Here is a 21705-nt window from a genome sequence, read left to right as displayed (position 1 = left end):
AGTGGCAAGTAACATTCGCGCCACACAAGTGTCAGGCAATGACCATCTCCAACAAGAGAGAATTTAACCATCGCCCCGTGATGTTCAATGGCATTACCATCACTGAATCCCCCACTATCAACATCCTGGGGGTTACCATTGACCAGAAACTGAACTGGACTAGCCATATAAATACTGTGGCTACAAGAGCAGGTCACAGCCTGGGAATCCTGTGACGAGTAACTCACCTCCTGACTTCCTAAAGCCTGTCCACTATCTACAAGGCACAAGTCAGGAGTGTGATGGAATACTCTCCACTTGCCTGGATGACTGCAGCTTGTACAACACAAGAAGCTTGACACCGTCCAGGCCAAAGCAGCCCGTTTGATTGGCACAGCATCCACAAACATTCACTCCCTCCACCACCGGCGCACAGTAGCAGCAGTGTGGACCATCTACAAGATACACTGCAGGAATTCACCAAGGCTCCTTAGACAGCACCTTCCAAACCCATGACCACTACCATCTAGAAAGGCAAGGGCAGTAGATTGATGGGAACACCACCACCTGGAAGTTCCCCTCCAAGTCACTCACCATTCTGACTTGGAAATATATCATCATTCCTTCACTGTCGCTGGGTCAAAATCCTGGAACTCCCTTCCTAACAGCCAGGCTGGTCGGGTCATGTTTTGGGCCCGGGTGAACTCCCGCTGGTGAGGGGATGATCAGACAGGGGAGGGGGGGGGGCGCGGGAGGACAATTCCAATTGGGTGGTAGTTTGAATCCCGCTAATGAGATGGTAAACAGCTTCCTGACAGCCTTTGACGGGAATGGCGGCTGGCCATTCTCCTGCCATGATGGTTGGGACCGCAAGTTCCCATCGCCATTTCCTGCCGTTGGGAGACCGATTTTTTCATTTGCGCTGTATTCCCCACCCACCACGAACCTCTGCTGCTGCTGCTGGGAGTGGACAATTCTGCCTCTTGACTGTGATTGGCAGAATATTTATGAGAAACAGCAGACGGGGAAACATGATTGAATGGAGCAGCAGTAAAACTAGATTCTAGAGAGTAAGTCGAAGGCTTCAGGGATTTGAATGGTATTATATAAAATTGTGGACTCCTGACTTGGCTGATCTCAGTTGATGTGACAGCAAGGACTGCAGTAGGTCCGAGTGTCCCTGGGACCATCGGTGAGGGACAAGAATCACAGTCAGAGTTCCTGCTCCTGATCAGTGCACCCTGCTGGAAGGCATTGGGCTCAGGCTGTGATGGTCGACACATAGGATGGTTATTTATGTGAAATATTGGAGGGCATCTAGTGCTTTTGAAAGTAGAACTCATAGAAATCTATTGGAGGGTGAGAAGAGTGGTTGCAAGGAATAACATAAATGCTTATGCTGGAGCACATTACCACAAGAAGTAGTTCCAGCAGGAGCCATGACATTTTTAGGAGAAAAATAGATACCTGTTTAATTTTCACTTCAATGAAGATACAATTCAGGAGAGATGTAAAACCCCCAGTGGCCAGCTCGCGATCACATGTTCTGTTTTACACTATTGCACAAATTCCAGATCTACCCCCTATGCTTCAGGAGTACAATCGAAATTTGGATATTTCAAAAGGAAGCCAGGTATTGCCAGAAGTTTAAAAAGGTCACCCTTTTAAATCCACCTCTGAAAAGCAATTATATTTCAACGAACGTCCAATCTGTGTCACTATCTGATTGTAATCATTACTCAAAATTTCCCTGATATCAACAGTTCCAAAACATGAAATTTCAGATCGTATGTACACAGCCAAATTCTTGCACACACGCATTTGTACACAAGTATATCAACACTGACACTTACACACTACAGAAGAGAAAGAGAGGAAAGCTGTGTCTGTGGGGGAAGGGGAGAGGGGTTCATGTGGGCTGGGGGGGGTGGTGTCAAGTACAATGGGGTCAGTAACCCCCGATTGGCTGGCTGGAGTGCCACAGGATATAAAGTCTCTGGATAATGAGTGCTCTTGATTGCCCTGCTGTTCTTTGTATGAGAGGCAGCTGCAGGCACAGCTCCACATTTGAATGTATATAGGGGATTGGAGGGCAGCAGCTCCATGGGCCATCTGTCTCAGCGGCCGTCAGCAACAAAGACTCCAGGATGGTGCTAGTTCATGTCGGATATCTTGTTCTTCCAGTTTTTGGATCTGTGAACAACAGAGGTACTACCTTCAGGGGAAAGAAATTATCAAAAAACCTTCTTTTCCCTTCTTTACATGACAGCTGATATTGTTTCCACTTTTGCTAATCATATTGACTGTGTTGTGACTAATATGTGCCCTCATGTTAATTCTGCGACACAGATTAGATTTTCTTTGTTACTGAATTTGCAGGGAAATATTGATTTATAAATCTCAGTGCATTCTTGGTATTTGTTTACATAAGCATGCGGTGCTGAACCGTGTGTGATACATTAACATCAGACTTGTAGGAATCGTGCTTTGTTAGTCTGTCTTATTTTCACCTTAGAAGAATGGTCTTTGTACAATTCATTTACTTATAATCTGAGTATTATAGAGTTTATAGGACACTTTTCTCTTAGCACCTATGTGTATGTATGGATGTAGTGCTGTGTGAAGTGCTGTACTCTAGGTTTTTGGCTGTCTTTGTGTACTCCTCTACTCAGAGAAGTACCTGCCTTTTTCCCATTGTCGAGCACATTTAACAGCACACGTTCCCGGCTGTGCATTTGATCTGCTCCATGTGATGTACTAACAGACCAATACTGATCTGATACTATCTGCTTTGTTGCTTTTTTTCCTTTGGTCTGTTTCACTTTCTGCATTTGCAAGATGACGAATGAATAATTGTTATGGTTTCTGTGCCAATTGAGACCCGCACTTTATCTGACTTTTATTTGTGTTTCTGGTCTGACAGAGGCTTCTTCACATTATGACAAAACCATCTTCTACCTGTGTAGCTGTCAGCTTGTTACAATATAATGACCTTTGAAAATTCATTGACTTTATTTCCTCCCACTCTGATTTCCTCCACACATTTTCTGAAGATGGGTGCTGATGCTTCCAAGGGCCTCACCAATGTTGGCATCCTTTAAATGTGAATCTTGACACTGAGTGCTGGCAGGTTATCGAACTACCCAAAGCCAAACCTGCCCTTGTCCTCGGCTGAGGTTGTAGGTATAGTTGCCAGCAAGGATTACTCATGAGTGGGAACCTGGCTGACTTTTCCTCTCTTTAACCCAGGAGCACTGAGTCCAATCGCAGTACTCCAACTCCTGCCCTGAGGGAGATGAAGCTGAGATTGAGGCAGAGAGCTTTCTGAACAGCACAGCTGACACCACATGGGGGATTTACTCACCGAACAGCCAGGAGAGCTGGCTTTATTTAACTCTCAGCCTCATCTTTCTGTTTTCCTTTGTTTAATGGGATTCTTGTCTTCTATGATCACATACACACACACACACACACACACACACACCTTCTGTATTCATTTTACTTATTTTCTTTGATTTTTGAAACGTTGTTCTCGGCAGATCTTTAATAATTTAGTCTGGAACCTTCAGTTCTCATTGCTGCTGTTCACATATGAGGCTCTTTTGAGGGTCGTTGGAGGAGCTCTTGATTCTTTCTTAATGAGTGCATGAAGCAAAAATATAAATAGTGTCCCATTGAATGCTTGCAGTGTTTTTCCAACACAGGGAATTTCCAAACAGCCGCCAAGTGGGGCAAAGAGCAGATGTCAGGTAATTCCTGTCAGGAGGCATGAAGGACAATCTGGTGCATGGCAGGAAAGTTCACCTGTGAGGGTTTGATTTTTTTTGCACTTAATTCTCTTTCTCTCTATGGCACAGGACAGGAAATGACAACGTACTGGGGCAGGAAGTGACACATTACATAAGGACAAGGATTTTGGCACAGGTGTTGGGAGCAGAAAATGGCACAGTGGATAAAGACAGGGTTTGGTACAATATGGTGGGGGCAAGGAATGACACAGGATGTGAGTAGGAAGTGGCACAAAAAGATTTCCTATATCTGTTCTTTGCTCCCTATGGAATGCTTTTAACTCACTTTTAGCAGAGTGACTAGAACTATGCACAAGTATTTTCTGCAGCTGGTAAGGATAGGCATGTTTTAAGAACAGCAGAATGGTAATTAGACCAGGGCCTGGTTAATTATCCTATCACCGTGGGCACCCTTGTCACTTAGAAGCCATTTCTAGGGCACCCACCTACTGAAGAAGCCACAAATTCTGGCATAACATGTCAGGGAGCCTCTCAAAAAAATTAGACTATGCACTAAGGGGACCACTCTGTAAGGAGGTATAGTAAATATTTAAATAAATAACTCAATTGTCTCCTCCTTGTGGATCCAGTACACCATCATGGCCTGAATCCCCAGGTAGGGCCTTTCTTTGCCCATTGACTGAGAATCCAATGCCAGGCTCATCTGAGAGCTTAGACACATGGAATTCCTTATATCCTGATACTGTACCCACTCTTGCCCTTCCCCGTCATGCCAAGGGCCTTGACAGGCAGAGGCTGGGCCCCAATAAGCCCTGTTGGATAATCTGATGCTGAGCCTGTTTTAACTGGGTCCTAGCCTACCTACCCCATTTCATAACCCTGGTGTAATTAAGAGTATGTGGAGGGGGCCACATATTTTCAAGTTCATTTGAGTTTTAAAAGTAGCAGATCCAAAGGACCAAAAGAGGTGGGATGTTCTTATGTTAATGGGATTCTGGAGGGAGCTAATAAAAATCATCTGCCAAAGTGACTGTCTCCATTCACACTGTCATCTGCTATCTCTATCCACACTCCTCCATTTGCTTCTATTCCTATTTACAATGACTTTCTCTATTACCAATTCCCCTAGCGAATGTCTCTATCTGCACTTCGCATTGAACATAGGAACATAGGAACGTAGGTGCATGAGAAGGCCATTCGGCCCCTCAGGCCTTCTCTGCCATTTAACTAGATCATAGCTGATCCTCTAGCTCAATTCCATTTTCCCACACTATTCACATATCCCTTCATGTCATTGGTTTCTAGATTTGTCAACCTCTGCTTTGAATATACTCAATGAATAAGCCTCTATAGCCCTCTGGGCTGGAGAACTCCAAAGATTCACTAACCTCTGACTGAAAAAAATCCTCATCTCTAAATGGCCTAACTCTTATTCTGAGACTGTGTCCCCTGGTTCTAGAACCCCCCCAACTAGGGGAAACACCCTTCCTGCATCTACCCTGCAGAGCCCTGTAAGAATTTTGTACACTTCAATGAGGTCACCTCTCATTCTTCTAAACTCTAGAGAATACAGGCCCAGTCTCCTCAATCTCTCCTCTTAGGACAATCCTGTCATCCCAGGGATTAGTCAGGTGAACCTTCATTGCGCTCCCTGTATGGCCAGTATATCCTTCCTTGGGTAAGGATAACAAAGCTGCACACAATACTCCAGGTGTTGTCTCACCAAGGCCCCACTGCAGGAAGACTTCCTTATTCCTGTATTCAAATCCTCTTGTAATAAAGGCCGACAAAGCATTTCTAATTGCTTGTTGCAGCTACGTGTTAGCGATCAGTGACTTATGATAAAGGACACCCAGGTCTCTTTGGACATCAACACTTCCCAATCTCTCACCATTTAAGAAATACTCTGCATTTCAGTTTTTTCTACCAAAGTGGATAACTTCACATTTTCCACCTTATATTTCATCTGCCATGTTGGGGAGGCAATGGTTAGTGGTATTGTTGCTGGTCTAGTTATCTAGAGACCCAGGGTAATGCTCTGGGGACCTGGGTTTGAATCCTGCCATGGCAGATGGTGGAATTTAAATTCAATAAAAATTTGGAATTAAATCGGGGGTTAATGATGGAGGGAAACAAGACAGATGGCTTGGAAAATGTGAGGGGGCAGGGTCAGGGTGGCATGGGTGTCAGCTTTGAGGGGAGGGAAGACATGTGGAGGTTCAAGGGTGATGGAGGGGAGAGGCTTGGTGATATTGGGTGGGTCTGTGGTGATGGTTGAAGTTGGTGGGTGCCAGGGGAAGGGTAGAAAACAGCAGTGAGATTGAAAGGTGACACACACTATTTTTCCAAACTGATATTGACCACACAGTTAGTCAGTCAGTGAAATCCCTCGAGGTGGGAAGAGGGTCTTTTTGGGTGGGTGGAGTTCTAGGTTTGTTGCTGACTCATGGGTCTCATGATAGAGTTCATCCTGTGCCTTGTACCATTGGCTTCAGTCAGAGGCAGGGATGAAGGGAGGGAGGGAGGTGCACTGCCTCCAAGGGGTTTGGCTGGTGGAGGGCATCCAACTCATGACTTGAAACCTCCATCCTCCTGGGTGAATGGTCATGGCTGACGAGGGATCATGCGGCTAGACTTTCTTTGCTGCCAAGGCAATGCTCTCTCTGTAGAGTTTCGAGGGTAGTGGAGACAAATGGAAAAGGGTCTGAGTGAGGCTTTTTGCACATGGCTCTCATCACCCTACTCAAAGAGCACAGGTGGTGGGCCCTCCTCTTGGAATTTTTCTTTCTCATTGGAATGTATATATTCTGCGTATTCTGAAATATCCCTTTAAATGTCTGCCACTGAACCTCTATTGACATATTCCTTAACTTCATTCGCCAGTTCACTTTAGCTAGCTCTGCTTTCATGCCCTCATAATTGCCCTTATTTAAGTTTAACATGCTTGTCTTAGACGCACTAATTTCTCCCTCAAAACAAATGTGAAATCCAATCATATTATGATCGCTGTTACCCAGGGGTACCTTCACTATGAGGTTATCAATTAATCCTATCTGGTTGCTCAAATCCAGGTCTAGTATAGCCTGTTCTCTGGTTGGCTCTAGAACATGCTGTTCGAAGAAATTATCCCGAAAACATTCTATGAACTCCTCATCCATGCTACCTTTGTCCATCTGATTTTTCTAGTCTATATGTAGATTAAAATCCCCCATGATTATTGCTGTACTTTTCTGACAAGCTCCCATTATCACTTCTTTTATACCCTGTCCTACAATTGGGGGTCTGTGCACCCCTCTCACAAGTGACTTTTGCCTTTATCATTTCTCATCTCAACTCAAACCACTTCTACATCCTGGTTTCCTGAATTTAGGTCATCCCTCTCTAATGCACTAATATCATCATTGATTAACACCTTTTCCTAACTTCCTGTACTTCCTAAATGTCAAACACCCTTCAATATTCAGGTCACAATCCATGTCATCCTTTAGCCATGTCCTTGTAATGGCTATCAGATCACACTTATTTATTTCTATTTGTGCTATCAGTTCATCTGTTTTGTTTCAAATGCTATGTGCTTAGATACAGAGCCTTTAATTTTGTCTTTTATTATGTTTGTAGCGTCTAGTCTTATCTGCTGATTTATTCTTAGATTTGTACAATTTGTCCCTTCCTGTCATGTCCTGTTTATCATTTCTTATATTAATGCCTTTCTCTCTTATCCCTACTCTTTGCTTTGCCACATCTTCCCAAATTTGATCCCTTGCCCCCACTATTCAGTTTAAAACCCTCTCCACTTCCCTAGTTAAGCAGACCTTGAGGACACCAGTCCCAACACAGTTGAGGGGTAGACCGTCCCAATGGTACAGATCCCATTTTCCCCGGGATTGGTGCCAGTGCCCCACAAACTGGAACCCACTTCTCCCACACCAGTCTTTGAGCCATGCATTAATTTCCTTTCTCTTATTTGTCCTATGCCAATTTGCACATCACTCAGTTAATAATCCAGATATTATTTTTTTGAGGTTCTGCTTCTTAATTGGTGTCTGGCTCCTCGTGCTGACTATGCACAACCTCCTTCCTCATCCTGCCTATGTCACTGGTACCTACATGGACCACAACCACTCGATCCTCCCCCTCCCACTCCAAGTTCCTCCTCAGCCCTGAGCAGATGTCCTGAACCTTGGCAGCGGGCAGGCAATACAGCTGTCTGGACTCTCACTCTTTGTGACAGAGAACACTACACTGTCGCCTACTACCACTATGTTCCTTTTTGCTCCCCCAACTTGAATGACTTCCTATACCATGCCATGGTCAGTTTGCTCATCCACCCTACACCCCCAGCACTCATCTAAACAAGTTGAGAGAGCCTCAAACCTATTGGACAATTGCAGAGGCTCACACTCCTGGACTCCTGCCCTCTGGGTCCCCTTACCTGCCTCACTCGCAGTAACACCCTCCTTTCCCTGGCCACTGACCAAATCAGAAAGTCCTATCCTAGGTGTTGTGACTGCCTCTTGGTATAAAGTATCCAGGTAACTTTCCCCCTCCCTGATGTGTCGCAGAGTCTGCAGCTCAGCCTCCAGCTCAGTGACTCTGAGCCAAAGTTTCTCAAGCCACAAACATTTACTACAGACGTGTTTGCCCTGGATCACAATGTTACCCAGGAGTGCCCACATGCTGCAGCCTTGACACATCACCTGTCCTGCCATCCTTAATGTGTTTCAAATAATTACTTAATTATATTAATCACTTATTTATGTTGTTTTCTTATATATTTTATTAACTTTACTACCAATTTACACATTATTTTAAACCTTAGGAACAGAATAGAACTTACCAGATACTCACCAAACAGCTAGCTCCTTTCCCTGTGGTAGAGCAAGAACCAATTCCTATGGGGCGATAAAGATAGAGAAAGGGAACAAACACATCCTTCCCCCAACTCCCCTCTCATCAAACACCAAGTCTTCATTCAGTTAGCTCAGCTGCATTTGTTGGAAGATTGCCAAGTTTCAGGATGACCTTTGCATTATGGAGAAATGTGGCCCAGTCTGTACTGACACATCAGTCAATGACAACTTCTTCGCTCATGTACCCTGCTGGGGACTTGGGAGATGTGCAAAAGCATCGCTATTAGAGCGTGTTGGTCCTCAACATTGTCTAGCTCACAAGGCCTGCCCTTTCCATGTAGCTCACGTGCACTGAGTGCACTGTCTTACAATGAATTCCATATCGAGTTGTGTGCAATGCCTTCACATGAGGATAAAGTGAAGCACCACTAAGCAACAATCCATGGACTGCAGCCGTTCAAGAAGGCAGCTCACCATCACCTTCTCAAGGTCAATTAGAGATGGGCAATAAATACCCAGTGATGCCCACAACCTGTAAATGAATAATCAAAAAGTAACTGGTAATGAGACGGTTTGTACAAGTATGTGAACTAGGAGCAGGAGTAGGCCATTCAGACCCTCGAGCCTTCTCTGCTATTCAATAATAACACAATCATAGATGATTGTGGCCTCAACTCCACATTCCACCTGATAATCTTTGACTCCCTTGTTAGTCAAGAATCTATCTACCTCTGTCTTAAAAATATTAATTGACCCTGCCTCCACCGCTCTCTGGAGAAGAAAGTTCCAAAGATTCATGAGCCCCTGAGAGAAAACATTTCTTCTCATCTCTGTCCTAGCACAAAGGAAGATGGTTGCGGTTATTGGAGGTCAATCATAGCAGTTCCAGGACATCATTGCAGGAGTTCCTCAGGGTAGTGTCCTTGGCCCAACCATCTTCAGCTGCTTCATCAATGACCTTCCCTCCACCATAAGGTCAGAAGTGGGACGTTCGCTGATGATTCCAAAATGTTCAGCACCATTTGTGACTCCTCAGATACTGAAGCAGTCCATGCCCAAATGCAGCAAGACCTGGACAATTTCCAGGATTGGACTGAGAAGCGCCAAGTAACGTTCGCACCACACAAGTGCCAGGCAAAGACCGTCGCCAACAAGAAAGAATCTAGTTATTGCCTCTTGACATTCAATGGCATTACCATTGCTGAATCCCCACTGGGGTTACCATTAACCAGATACTGAAATGGACAGGAATCCTGTGTTGAGTAACTCACTTCCTGACTCCCCATAGCAAGTCCACCATCAACAAGGCACAAGTCAGGAATGTAATGGAATACACTCCGCTTGCCTGGTTGAGTGCAGCTCCAACAACATTCAAGAAGCTTGACACCATCCAGGCACTCCCTCCACCACCGACGTATAGTAGCAGCAGTGTGTACCATCTACAAGATGCACTGCAAGAATTCACCAAGACTCCTTAGACAGCACCTTCCAAACCCCAACCACTACCATCTAGAAGGACAATGGTGGCAGACACATGGGAACACCACCACCTGGAAGTTGCCCTCCAAGTACCTCACCATCCTGACTTGGAAAAATATTGCCATTCCTTCACTGTTGTTGGGTCAAAATACTGGAACTTACTCCTTAACAGCATTATGGGTGTACCTACACCACATGGACTGCAGTGATTCAAGAAGGCAGCTCACTACTACCTCCTCAAGTACAATTACGGATGGGCAACAAATGCTGGCCTAGCCAGTGATGCTCACATGCCGTGAATGAATTTAAAAAAAGTGGGAGACCCCTTATTTTAAACCACGCTCCCTATTCTAGTCTCTCCCACAAGGGGAAACATCCTTTCAGCATCCACCCTGTCACGTCCTCTCAGTATCTTTGATGTTTCACTAAGAACACCTCTCATTCTTCTAAACTCCAATGGATATAGGACCAGCCTGTCCAACCTTTCCTCACAGGATCAACTCCCATTCCAGATATCAGTTGAGTGAACCTTCTCTGAACCACCTCTAATGCACACACCTCTCAACCTTCTCTGAACTGCTTCTTCAAGATGAGCACACACCCCTGACATCTCACACTCAAACTCCTCTTGCAGACATTTGAGATTTTCCCGAGTGATCCTTATTTCCCTGGTTCAGCGTCATGCATGAGGAGAGTGGGGACTACGCGTTGACGGACATTCAGCCGTAAGCACGGGGACAAATACAAGCTGCAGGGAAGCATGGAAGCCTGAGGCATTTTACATTTAATACTACCTTTTCCAAATACTCACTCTCATAAATTAAACACCGTTGCAAGCTACGCACTGGGGAAACGATGGAATTGTTAATAACGTCAACTAATTTTGCTATCCACAAAATACAGAGATCACTGCGACAGCAATTGGACAATCAATAAGTCTGATGAGTGATTCTCCCACGCCCAAATGATGGCTGCCTGAGATTTAAGGGTGACAGGTGACAGCCATCGTGGTCACAGATTATGTGCCTTTGCTGATGGCGCAGATGTGGAATTTAAGGCTGCTCTCTGTGGTGAGATTGTTTGGGATCAATACAACTGAAGTTCCAGATGGGATTTCTTTGGGAGGTATATGTTTGACCCCTGAATGCATGTGGAATGTCACATCGAAACCATGAGACTTGGAGGAGGAATAGAGCAGAATATATTTACAAAAGTGCAAAGTATATACAATGACTGAACACCCATGTCACTAGTGTGCACTCAATACTTTTCAATTTTTCTAACCCTACCGCTACTTCTAGATACAGCCTCAACATCCTCATCTGAGGTGGATGCAGCCTGCTGACTGCTATGCCCTATTGTCTGAGATGACTTTGGTGGTTGTCCTCTGGAGGTCCAAGGCCTTGAAGGCCCCGGTCTCCTAAGAGTCTCCTGCTTTGGGACAGGTGCACCCTCCTCGGTCTGACCTGCTGGAAGTGTTGGGATCACTGGCAGAGGGGGTTGGAGTGGCAGCGCACCCTTTGAGTGTCCTGGGTGATGACCCCGGGGTGCCTAGCTGGTGCCCCTCCTCTCTGTGGGTGCCAGGTGGCCCCTCTTTGACTCATTGAGGAGAAGGGGCACCTGGAGGAAGGTCGAAGTGCCCCTCCCCTTCTCGCATAGCCACTGCTGGAATGCACCCATGGCTAGAGCGATGGAATACAGGTGCGGGCGCAAATCTGGCAGAAACTGTGTGTTCTGCTGGACCTGGGTCTCCAAGGTGGCCGCCACCATTCCCATGGAGACTTTGATTTGCTCGCATGCGGAGCCATGACATCAGAGAGAATGTGGATGGACTCCTCCATCCTTTGTCCCATTCTGTTGATGGCCTCTGACAACCCTGCCTGTTGTTCCCCTGCCTGTCTTTGCATTTCCAACATTTGTCCTAGGGCCGACTGCAGAGGCTCGTCATTGCACTCGGACTCAGCAGGGGCCTGGTCTCCAGCAGTCCTCTGAGTATCAGAGACCTTGGCTGACACTGCCTCCGCCTGCTGCAGACCTGTATCTGTGAGGTGATCACTAGATTGTGAACCTGAGCCTATTCTAGAACTAGGTCCTGCCAAGGTGTGTGTATCTGCACTGTTGGGGGGGTGCAGGTGAACGCAGTGACGGCTGCACAGGCATGGGATAGCCTGGGGACTGGGGCTTCCTTTTGTGGAAGACGATGATCTCCCCCTCTTGTTGGTATCTGGAATGGAGAGAAGAGAGAATTAATGATTGACTAGGCAAGCTCATATTATAGATCACTCCCAGTCATTGTCTGCATGTTATCGCTTTATAATGGATGCGTCCTTACTGGTTGTTGGGGGAGGCTGATCTCGCCTTCCACACAGGCATGGTCAGTGTCCTCCCTTACCAGCTCTGCAGCCTGTTCCTCGAATGGGGTGAGGGGCCTGAGCTCTGGGCTGACCCCTCTGGTCCTGGCTCTATTTCGCTTGTTATTAATATTCTTCTCCTGCATTAAGCCAGGTAGATTGAGTTTGAGCATTACAGGTGAAAGAGCAGTTAAGAAACTTGCATGCCCATTGTGTGTGTTGAGCCCTCCCCAGTAAGGGATTAAGAGACTGTTTGTGCTGGGGTTCACATGAGATGGTGAGCTTTAAGTGGCTGTGACACATAGAATGCTGATGAGCCATCTGCTGGTCGTGTATGTCATCCCTGTAGCCTGTAACCCTTGGACTGCCTGATGCCCTTATGAGAGTGTGAGCTTGCAGTGAGTAGAAGTTGGACTTACCCTGGTGGAGTGGATGAGATCATTCATCCTTTTCCTGCACTGCAGCACTTTGGACCCTGCATCACTCACCTCCCTAGCGACCTCCTCCCAGGCCGGCATGGTCAGACATGAGGACCTCCTGCTCCTATCCCTCACAAAGTGGACCTCCTGCCTTTCCTCATTGGCCTGGAGGAGAATCTCCAGGGAGGCATCGTTGAACCATTGGGCCAAAGGTTACTGTCCTCTCCTAGACAGTTTTAACAGAATCCAGAGGTCCTGACCTGCAGCAAGTGAATGGCTGACCAGGTGCCGTTTAAACATGGCACCTGGACGGTGAAGCCTATGAGGTGATGATGGGGCAGACCACTTCCTGTCCACCCTGCCATGAGATTCAATGTGCTCCTACCGCAGATGCATAAATAATGAGGTGAACAGCGCAATTTCTCGCGTGAACAGCCACTCCGCTCCCCATCAGAAGCTACTCTGACTTCTGCTCCCACCACCGGACTTAGTCTCCAGAACAGAAGATTCCACCCCATGTATCATCACTTCTACAAGGAATGTCCCATTGACTTATCTGTTATGAAGGGAAGTTACTGTTATAGGGAAATGTGGAAGCCATTGTCCCCACAGCATTATTCCCCCAAGCCATGATGAGTCAATCTGTTTTTGATGATGTTCAAGGGAAGGATATTGACCAGGACATAAGGAAAATTTCCTACTCTTGTTTAAAAATGCCTTGGGATATTTAATGTCCATCGTAAACACAGAGCAAGGAAGTGGGGCTTCAGTTTAACCAAACAAAGCACCTTTGACAATACAGCATTCCTTCAGCACTGCACTGGCATGCCAATCTAGATTATGAATGCAACCCTAGGGTGGACTGAACACGCACATTTCCAACTCATGGTCAGCTGAGTTAAGCTGCTGCTGAGTGGCATTCTTCTCATGTTTTTTTCACCATTTACTCTCCTGGTAATTGTCTCCATCCACATGACCCTGATCAAATTATTTTAAAAGTATTTCTCTATCAGTCTTACTCAACTTGGAGAGTTTGTCTAAGCCTGCAGAATGAAGTAATCGTGCTTTCTATAGAGGCTGTTATAAAAAGAACGACTGCATATTATGTATTGCTCACAGACTCAAGAAACATTTGCAATGCAGTTAGTATTTTTACTGCAATGGTACTAATTTAATTCCCCATCCCATGGTGTTTCCCCCTCCCATGCCATCCTCCCCCAACAACCTGATCCCAACATCCCACCCTCCCCACCAAAATGTTTCTCCTCCCATGCCATTCCCCTCTCCCTACCTTCATTGCCAACCCCCCAACTTCGAATCCTTCCTGCCAGGGTATTTAGATCCATATTCAATTCCATTCCATCCTTCCCATGTCATCCCTCTCATGCTATACCTATCCCATCCCTTCTTCCTATGCTATCCCACCCCCCATTCCACACCATCCATGCATTTGTTCCATCCCATGCCTTACCCCCCCCCCCCCACCACCGTGCTACTGCCCCCATTTGCTGGTTCCTCTCCCCACTCCATTCTTGCCAAGTGCTTTATGTTTGGTAAAGTTGTTCTGCAAAACTCTATTGTTCTGCACCTGTGGGATTATGGTTGGTTAATTAGATATTTTGAAACTTTATTGTAACGCTTGGGAACCCAGGCACTGCCCATCAAAGAAACCCGTCACCAGGCAGATTCCTTAAACTAACTAATCAAAACAGTCCAGGCAGACAAAAAAAACTGCATATGATTATTATGATAGATTATAGTTTAACAGCTCATCTTATAGATTAAAAACTATTGTAAATCCACAATGTCATTGCTGCTATTCAGTTGTTCTTTTACCGTTGAATAAATCTGTTTAGCAGTTAATGCCCAAGTCACGTGTAGCGTAGTGTTATTCTCCTGTCTTCTGAAATCAAGCAGCAGACATCAAGCTGCCGAAACTAAGTGAAGGGGGTCTTTCTGTTTGACCTATTTGGGCATTGTACAAATTTATCTAGATATCAGGTGAAGAGAATGTTTTCTCTGGGGTTTAGGGAATGAAAGCTCACTTTCATGGCCAAAGATGCTGAAACCCCTCCACTGCCTCTCTATCTCTATAATCTCCTCCAGCCGCACAACTCTAATCCTTCTAATTTTATACATCCCCGTGTATAATTGCTCCACCATTGTTGGTTGTGCATTCAGTTGCTTATGCCCCAAGCTCTCTCTCCCTCCAGCTCTCCACCTCTAATTTCCTCCTTTAAGACACTCTTTAAAACCTACCTCTTTGACTAAGCTTTTGGTCATCTGACGTAATATTTCCTTATGCGGCTCGGTGTCGTACTTTGTTTTATAACCCTCCTGTAAAGAGCCTTGAAACATTTCATAGGTAGGCACTATAGAAATATAAGTTGTTGCTGTCGTTGAATGTGGATTGGAGGAAGGAGGACAGATATTTTCAATGTTGGTTTGCAGTTTCTCCACATTCCCCATTCTCCAATTCCACATTTCTGGAACTGTTTGAATACATTTTTGTTTTTTTTTCACTTGTAGCAACAGAAGCACAATGAATGGCTGAATAATAATTGAGATTTCCAGGTGGGAATATGGGAAGTTGGACTCCACTGCCAGAATTCCCATCTAGAGTAGGGTAGTTGCTAAACCTTCATCTAAGACCTTGAATTTCTTCGAGGTTCTCCCAATCTCCAAATTTGGTGGAGTAGCCAGACAGTGTGAATGGCCATTTTAACCATTTATGCCATTTCTCTGATCTGCTGAACACCATCCTCCTCACCACCCCAACCCACCAACCCTCCACCACAGGTAAATGTGTCAGCCAGAATGGTAATGCTACAATAATGGTACTTCTTAACTCTGCAGGTGCCCCTTTCCCAAGGTCACAGCATTCTCATGCCACTTCCTGCAGACAACTTCACCTCTCTCATCAACCCGAGTTTCCTCTGTCTCACTCTGTCCAATCACAGCCAGGTCTGAGCAGCCAGCTGACTTCATCGCACCAGCACACCACGCCCGCATTGCCGCTGCAGCAGCCTTTGACGTCTTTACCAAGCCCACAGTTCCAGGATGTTCCTGCCTTCTTACCTCAGTCATTACACCAGCAATATCTCTTGCACCAGCAGTTGCTTGAGGTCCAGCGGCGAAGGCTGTTGTCATTCCCCAGGTATGTGAAAGCCATTGATGACCAATGATGTTGCACCTGTTGAAATAGTAAAACTGTAGTAGACACATGTGGAGGATGACCCCTCAGTGGCTCTGTGAGTGTGGTGTAGTCGTGAGGCACACAGAACCTTGCTAGGTTCCAGGTTCGACCCATGGTTTATGAGAGACTGAGCTGAGTTTAGTATGGTCAAGTATAGTTTTAGTATAGTGCAGGTGCCTCAAACGGCTCATAGGGATGGTCAAATATGTCCATGTTTCCCAGCTGAGATCAACTCCTTGAATCGTTTGCCAATACCCACTGTATGAAGTTATGCATTAAAAATGGTTACTTTTATGAGGTACCAAAGGGCAGTCAGCACCTTTGGGAAAAGCTAGGCCCATTTCCAAGAAATAACTTCACAACTCAAGATAGATAATCTAAAAATGTGATAGCAGTGGAAGCCATAGTCAAGGACACGGCACAGAATTCCCTGTAATTTGACACTAAGTTGAGAGAAGCCACAAAGGTAACTGGTGTGGATAATGAAAAAAAATCACAGCAATGCAAGATAAAGTGCCCTTCTAAGATTTGGACTGAAGCAAAGGTAAGGACTTGTGGTTAGGAAACACAGCAGCCACTTTGCGCACAGCAAGATTCTGGGATTCTGAAAACAGCAGTGAGGTACTGATCAGATAATCAGTTCTCACAACTTGGATTGCTCTCACAATTGAGCTGCAAAATGTTGACACTGGGAATTTGAAGTGGGAAAGTGTTCTATTTAGCTGTTATTTAACGGTTATTATCTTCCAACTTTATAAGGAGAATTGTTGATAAGGTTAAAAGTAGATAAGCAAATTAAGCTTTCTACTGTGTAATTTTTGATTATATAAAGTTTCTATGTAAAATCTTCAATCTTAGTTCTATAATGAGCTCACAGTCCATTGACTAATTTATGACATTTCTGCTTTCTTGTTGGATATTGGGTGAATGTTATGCTTACTGAGGCCAGGAATGCAGTGTTAGAGCATGGAGAACTTCAATATTGTGTCTCCCTCCATCCAGTGCCAGAGCCAGAATCTCCAGATCATGAACAGCATTAGCTAGGATGCAGTATAAACTCCCCCTACTCTCTGCTCTCCATACACTTTAAACCCCAATTTCCAAGAAACCCATTTAACCCCAAATGCCTTTTGATATAGCTGCCACCCTTTCCATAATAAGTATCAGCTAGTGTGGGATTGTGGGGATAACCCAGCTGTGAACCTAGGTTGAAGCTGCTCAAATTCATTTTCAGGCTCGTAACAAGTGTCAGAGAAGAAATTCTTTCCATTAATCTGGGTTTCCATCAAACCAAGGCTCCAGGGATAAAAGGACAGTTTTCCTGAACACCCAATGCCACCCAATCCCTGATGTGCTTGATATTTTATTTTAATATGATTCATTTTTTTGTGTAGACATCAGTGATTGAGCTCCTGGTAAATTTAGTGTCAGCCCTTCCTGAGTGGTTCTGTTCTGACCTTAATACCTCCTTCTCCAACTTTGTTGTGTTATTTTGTAGACGGACACAGGAAAGGGCCCCCCCTTACCCCCATCGTCTTCGGCCAGGCTTTGAATTCAGCAATCACGTCCATCCTGCTTCAGCAGTGGGAACACAGCCCAGGTATCTAACTGAAGGCACTGACTGGTAAGTCCTGGGCATGCTTCACAGTCCTTATTGGATTGGTCCTGTTAAGGCTGGAGGAGAGTTAATAGTAGGTCCTGTGCTCAAGCCAGGGAACAAAGAGTTGATATCGCCTTAATATTGTAATTTTCTGCCCTCTGATCCAACGTAAAATTTTGTGAAGGCCGAGGAATGCAAATTGTGCAGTGAGATATTCTTATACAAATGCAAATGCATTCATATCCATTCCTCTGCCTGTTATTTTAGTGGAACTGCAAAACCATGGATTAATGCTTCCATTAAAATATGGACTAAAAATGACACAAATGCATTAAGCATTCTCATGATATTGTTAGACACCACAATTTCCAGGCTTTTTAAAAATTCGTTCACAGGATGTGGGCATTGCTGGCCAGGCCAGCATTTATTTCCCATTCCCTTGGTAGAGAGCCAACTTCTTGAACTGCTGCAGTCCACATAATGTAGGCAGAATTATAGAATCATAGAAGGTTTATGGCACAGAAAGAGGTCACTTGGCCCATCGTGTCTGCACCGGCGAAAAGATGAGCCGCCCAGCTTGATCCCACTTTCCAGCATTTGTCCGTAGCTCTGCAGGTTACAGCACCTCAGGTGCATATCCACGCACATTTTAAGTGAGCTAAGGGTTTCTGCCTCCACCACCATTTCAGGCAGTGAGTTCCAGACCCCCATAACCATCTGGATGAAAAGATTTTTCCTTATCTCCCCTCTAATGCTTCTACAAATCACTTTAAATCTATGCCTCCTACTCACTGAGCTCTCTGCTAAGGTAAATAGGCCCTTCCTATACACTCTACTCAGGCCCCCACAGTTTTGTACATCTCAATCTAATCTTCCCCCCTGCCTCCTCTGTTCCAAGGAGAACAACCCCAGCCTGTCCAAACTTTCCTCATAGCTGCAATTTTCCAGTTCTGGCAACATCCTTGTAAAACTCCCCTGTACACTCATTTAAAACTGAGATGCGAAGGAATTTCTTCTCTCAGAGGGTATGAATGTCTGGAATTCTCTACCCCAGAAAATTGTGGAGGCTTGATCACTGAAAGTGTTTAAAGAGGAGATAGATAGATTTTTGAAACATCGGGGAGTTGAGGGCTATGAGGACATGACATGAAAGAGGAGTTGAGGCCTGGGGCAGATCAGCCATGATCTACTTGAATGGTGGGGCAGGCTTGAGGGGTGAATGGCCTACTCCTGCTCCTATTTGTTACGTTCTTATGTTCTTATGTACCCTTTCTAATGCAATTACATTCTCTCTGTATAGAGGCGACCAGAACTGCACACAGTAGTCAATTTGTGGCCTAATTAATGTTTTATATAGTTCCAGCATAACTTCACTACTCTTATATTCTATGTCTCGGCTAATAAAGGAAAGGGTTCCATATGCCTTCTCAGCCACCTTATTGATCTGTCCTGCTAACTTCGAAGATCTGTGGACATTCACTTAAAGGGCCCTCATTTCCTCTACACTTCTCAGTATCCTCCCTATTATTGTGTATTCCATTGCTTGTTTGACCTTCCCAAATGCATCACCTCACAATTCTGTGGGTTGAATTCCATTTGCCACTTTTCTGCCCGCCTGACTAATGCATTTTTATCCTCTGCAATCTACAGCCATCTCGCTATCTACCGCCCGTTTAATTTTTTGTGCCGTCTGCAAACTTCTTGATCATTCCCCCTACATTTATGTCCAAATCATTAGTATATACTATAAAAAGCAGGGGGCCAAGTACAGAGCCCTGCAGAACCCCACTGGAAACAGCCTTCCCATCGCAAAAACACCCATCAGCAATAACACTTTGTTTTCTGCCACTGAATTAATTTTGTATCCAGCTTGCTACATTCCCCTGGATCCCATGGGCTTTTATTTTTTTAACCAGTCTGCCATGTGGGACCTTGTCAAAAGCCTTGCTAAAATCCACGTACACCACATCAGCTACGCTACCCTCATCAATCCTCCTTGTTGCTTCCTCAAAAAATTCAAATTAGTCAGACATAACCTTCCCTTAACAAATACGTGCAGATTGTCCTTGATTAATCCCTGCCTTTCTAAATGATAGTTTATCCTGTCTCACAGAATTGGTTCCAATAATTTGCCCACCATTGAGGTCAGACTGACTAACCTGTAATTATTCGGTCTATCCCTCGCTTCCTTTTTAAACAAAAGCACAGTGTTAGCAGACCTCCAATCCTCTGGCACCGCACCTATATCCAGTGAGGACTGGCAACAGTGAGGTACACCTACAGTGCTGTTAGGGAGGGAGTTTCAGGATTTTCACCCAGCAACAGTGTAGGAATGGCGATATAGTTCCAAGTCAGGATGCTGTGTGGCTTGGAGGGGAATTTGCAGGTGGTGGTGTTCCCATGTGTCTGCTGTGCTTGTCATTCTAGATGGTAGAGGTCATGAGCTTGGAAGGTATTGTTGAAGGGGCCTCGGTGAGTTGCTGCAGTGCATTTTGTAGATGGTACACACTGCTGCCACTGTGTATCGGTAATGGATGTTGAAGTTGGTGGATGGGGTGCCAATCAAGTGGGTTATTTTGTCCTTGATGATGTTGAGCTTCTTCAGTGTTGTTGGAGCTGCACTCATCTAGGCAAGTGGAGAGTATTCCATCACACTCCTGGCTTGTGCCTTGTAGATGGTGGACAGGATTTGAGAAATCAGGAGGTGAGTTACTCACCACAAGATTCCCAGGCTCTGACCTGCTCTTGTAGTCACAATATTTATACAGCTAATCCAGATCAGTATCTAGTTAATGGTAACCCCCAGATGTTGATAGTGGGGGATTCAGTGATGGTAATGCCGTTGAATATCAATGAACGATGGTTAGGTTCTCTTTTGTTAGAGATGGTCATTACCTGGCACTTGTGTGGTGTGAATGTTACTTGCCATTATCAGTCCAAGCCTAAATGTTGTCCAGGTCTTGCTGCATTTGGACATGGACTGCTTCAGTAACTGAGGAGTGCAAATTGTACTGAAATTGTGCAAACATCAGTGAACATCCCCACTTCTGACCTTATGATGGAGGGAAGGTCATTGATGAAGCAGCTAAAGATGGTTGGGCTTAGGACACTACCCTGAGGAACTCCTGCAGTGATGTCTCGGGGCTGAGATGATTGGTCTGCTACAACCACAGCTATCCTCCTTTGTGTTAGGTATGACTCCAACCAATGGAGAATTTTACCCCGGTTCCCATTGACTCCAGTTTTGCCAGGGCTCCTTAATTCCACACTCATCAAATGCTGCCTTGATAAAGGGCAGTCATTCTCATCTCATTTCTTGAATTCAGCTCTTTTGTCCATGTTTGGACCAAGGCCGTAAAGAAGCCAGGAGCTGAGTGGCCCTGGCAGAACCCAGCCTGAGCTTCAGTGAGCAGTTTATTGTGGAGTAAGTGCCACTTGGTAGCACTGGTGACAACTCCTTCCATCATTTTACTGATGATTGAGAGTAGACTGTTGAGGTGATAATTGGCTAGGTTGGATTTAACCTGCTTTTTGTGTACAGGGCATACCCTGGCCAATCTTCCATATTGCTGGGTAGTTGTCAGTGTTGTAGCTGTGCTGGAACAGCTTGACTAAGGGCCCAGCTGGTTCTGGAGCACAAGTCTTCAGTACTATTGACGGAATATTGTCAGGGCCTATAACCTTTGTAGTATCCTGTGCCTACTGCCTTTTTTTGATATCACATGGAGTGAATCGAATTGGCTGAAGACTGGCAGCTATGATGCTGGGGCCTCCAGCGGAGGCCAAGATGGATTATCCCCTCAGCACTGCTGACTGAAGGTTGTTGCAAATGCTTTGTCTTTTGCACTGATGTGCTGGACTCCCCTATCATTGAGGATGGGGATATTTGTGGAGACTCCTTCTCTAGTGAGTTGTTCCGTTGTCCACGACCATTCACGATTGGATGTGGCAGGACTGCAGAGCTTAGTTCTGATCCATTGGTTGTGGGATCACTTAGGTCTGTTTATCACTTGCTGCTTACGCTGTTTGGCATGCATGTAGTTTGATGTTGTAGCTTCACCAGCTTGACACCTCATTTTTAG

The 21705-nt window shown here is 45.3% G+C and overlaps 1 protein-coding gene across 1 annotated transcript in view; it reads left to right on the top strand.

Moving 5' to 3' along the window:
- Positions 1–2126: 2126 nt before the first annotated feature.
- rnf165a (ring finger protein 165a) overlaps positions 2127–21705 on the top strand; it is a 38490-nt gene continuing 18911 nt past the window's right edge. The window contains exons 1-3 of the mRNA XM_041198996.1: positions 2127–2187; positions 15684–15984; positions 17522–17647. Of these exons, the coding sequence (XP_041054930.1) occupies positions 2127–2187; positions 15684–15984; positions 17522–17647 (488 nt within the window). The remainder of the gene's footprint in view (positions 2188–15683; positions 15985–17521; positions 17648–21705) is intronic.

Source organism: Carcharodon carcharias, chromosome 1, assembly GCF_017639515.1.
Source record: "Carcharodon carcharias isolate sCarCar2 chromosome 1, sCarCar2.pri, whole genome shotgun sequence".
Lineage (NCBI taxonomy): Eukaryota > Metazoa > Chordata > Chondrichthyes > Lamniformes > Lamnidae > Carcharodon > Carcharodon carcharias.
Note: the sequence above shows the minus strand (reverse complement) of the source record. Positions and strands in the feature narration are given on the sequence as shown.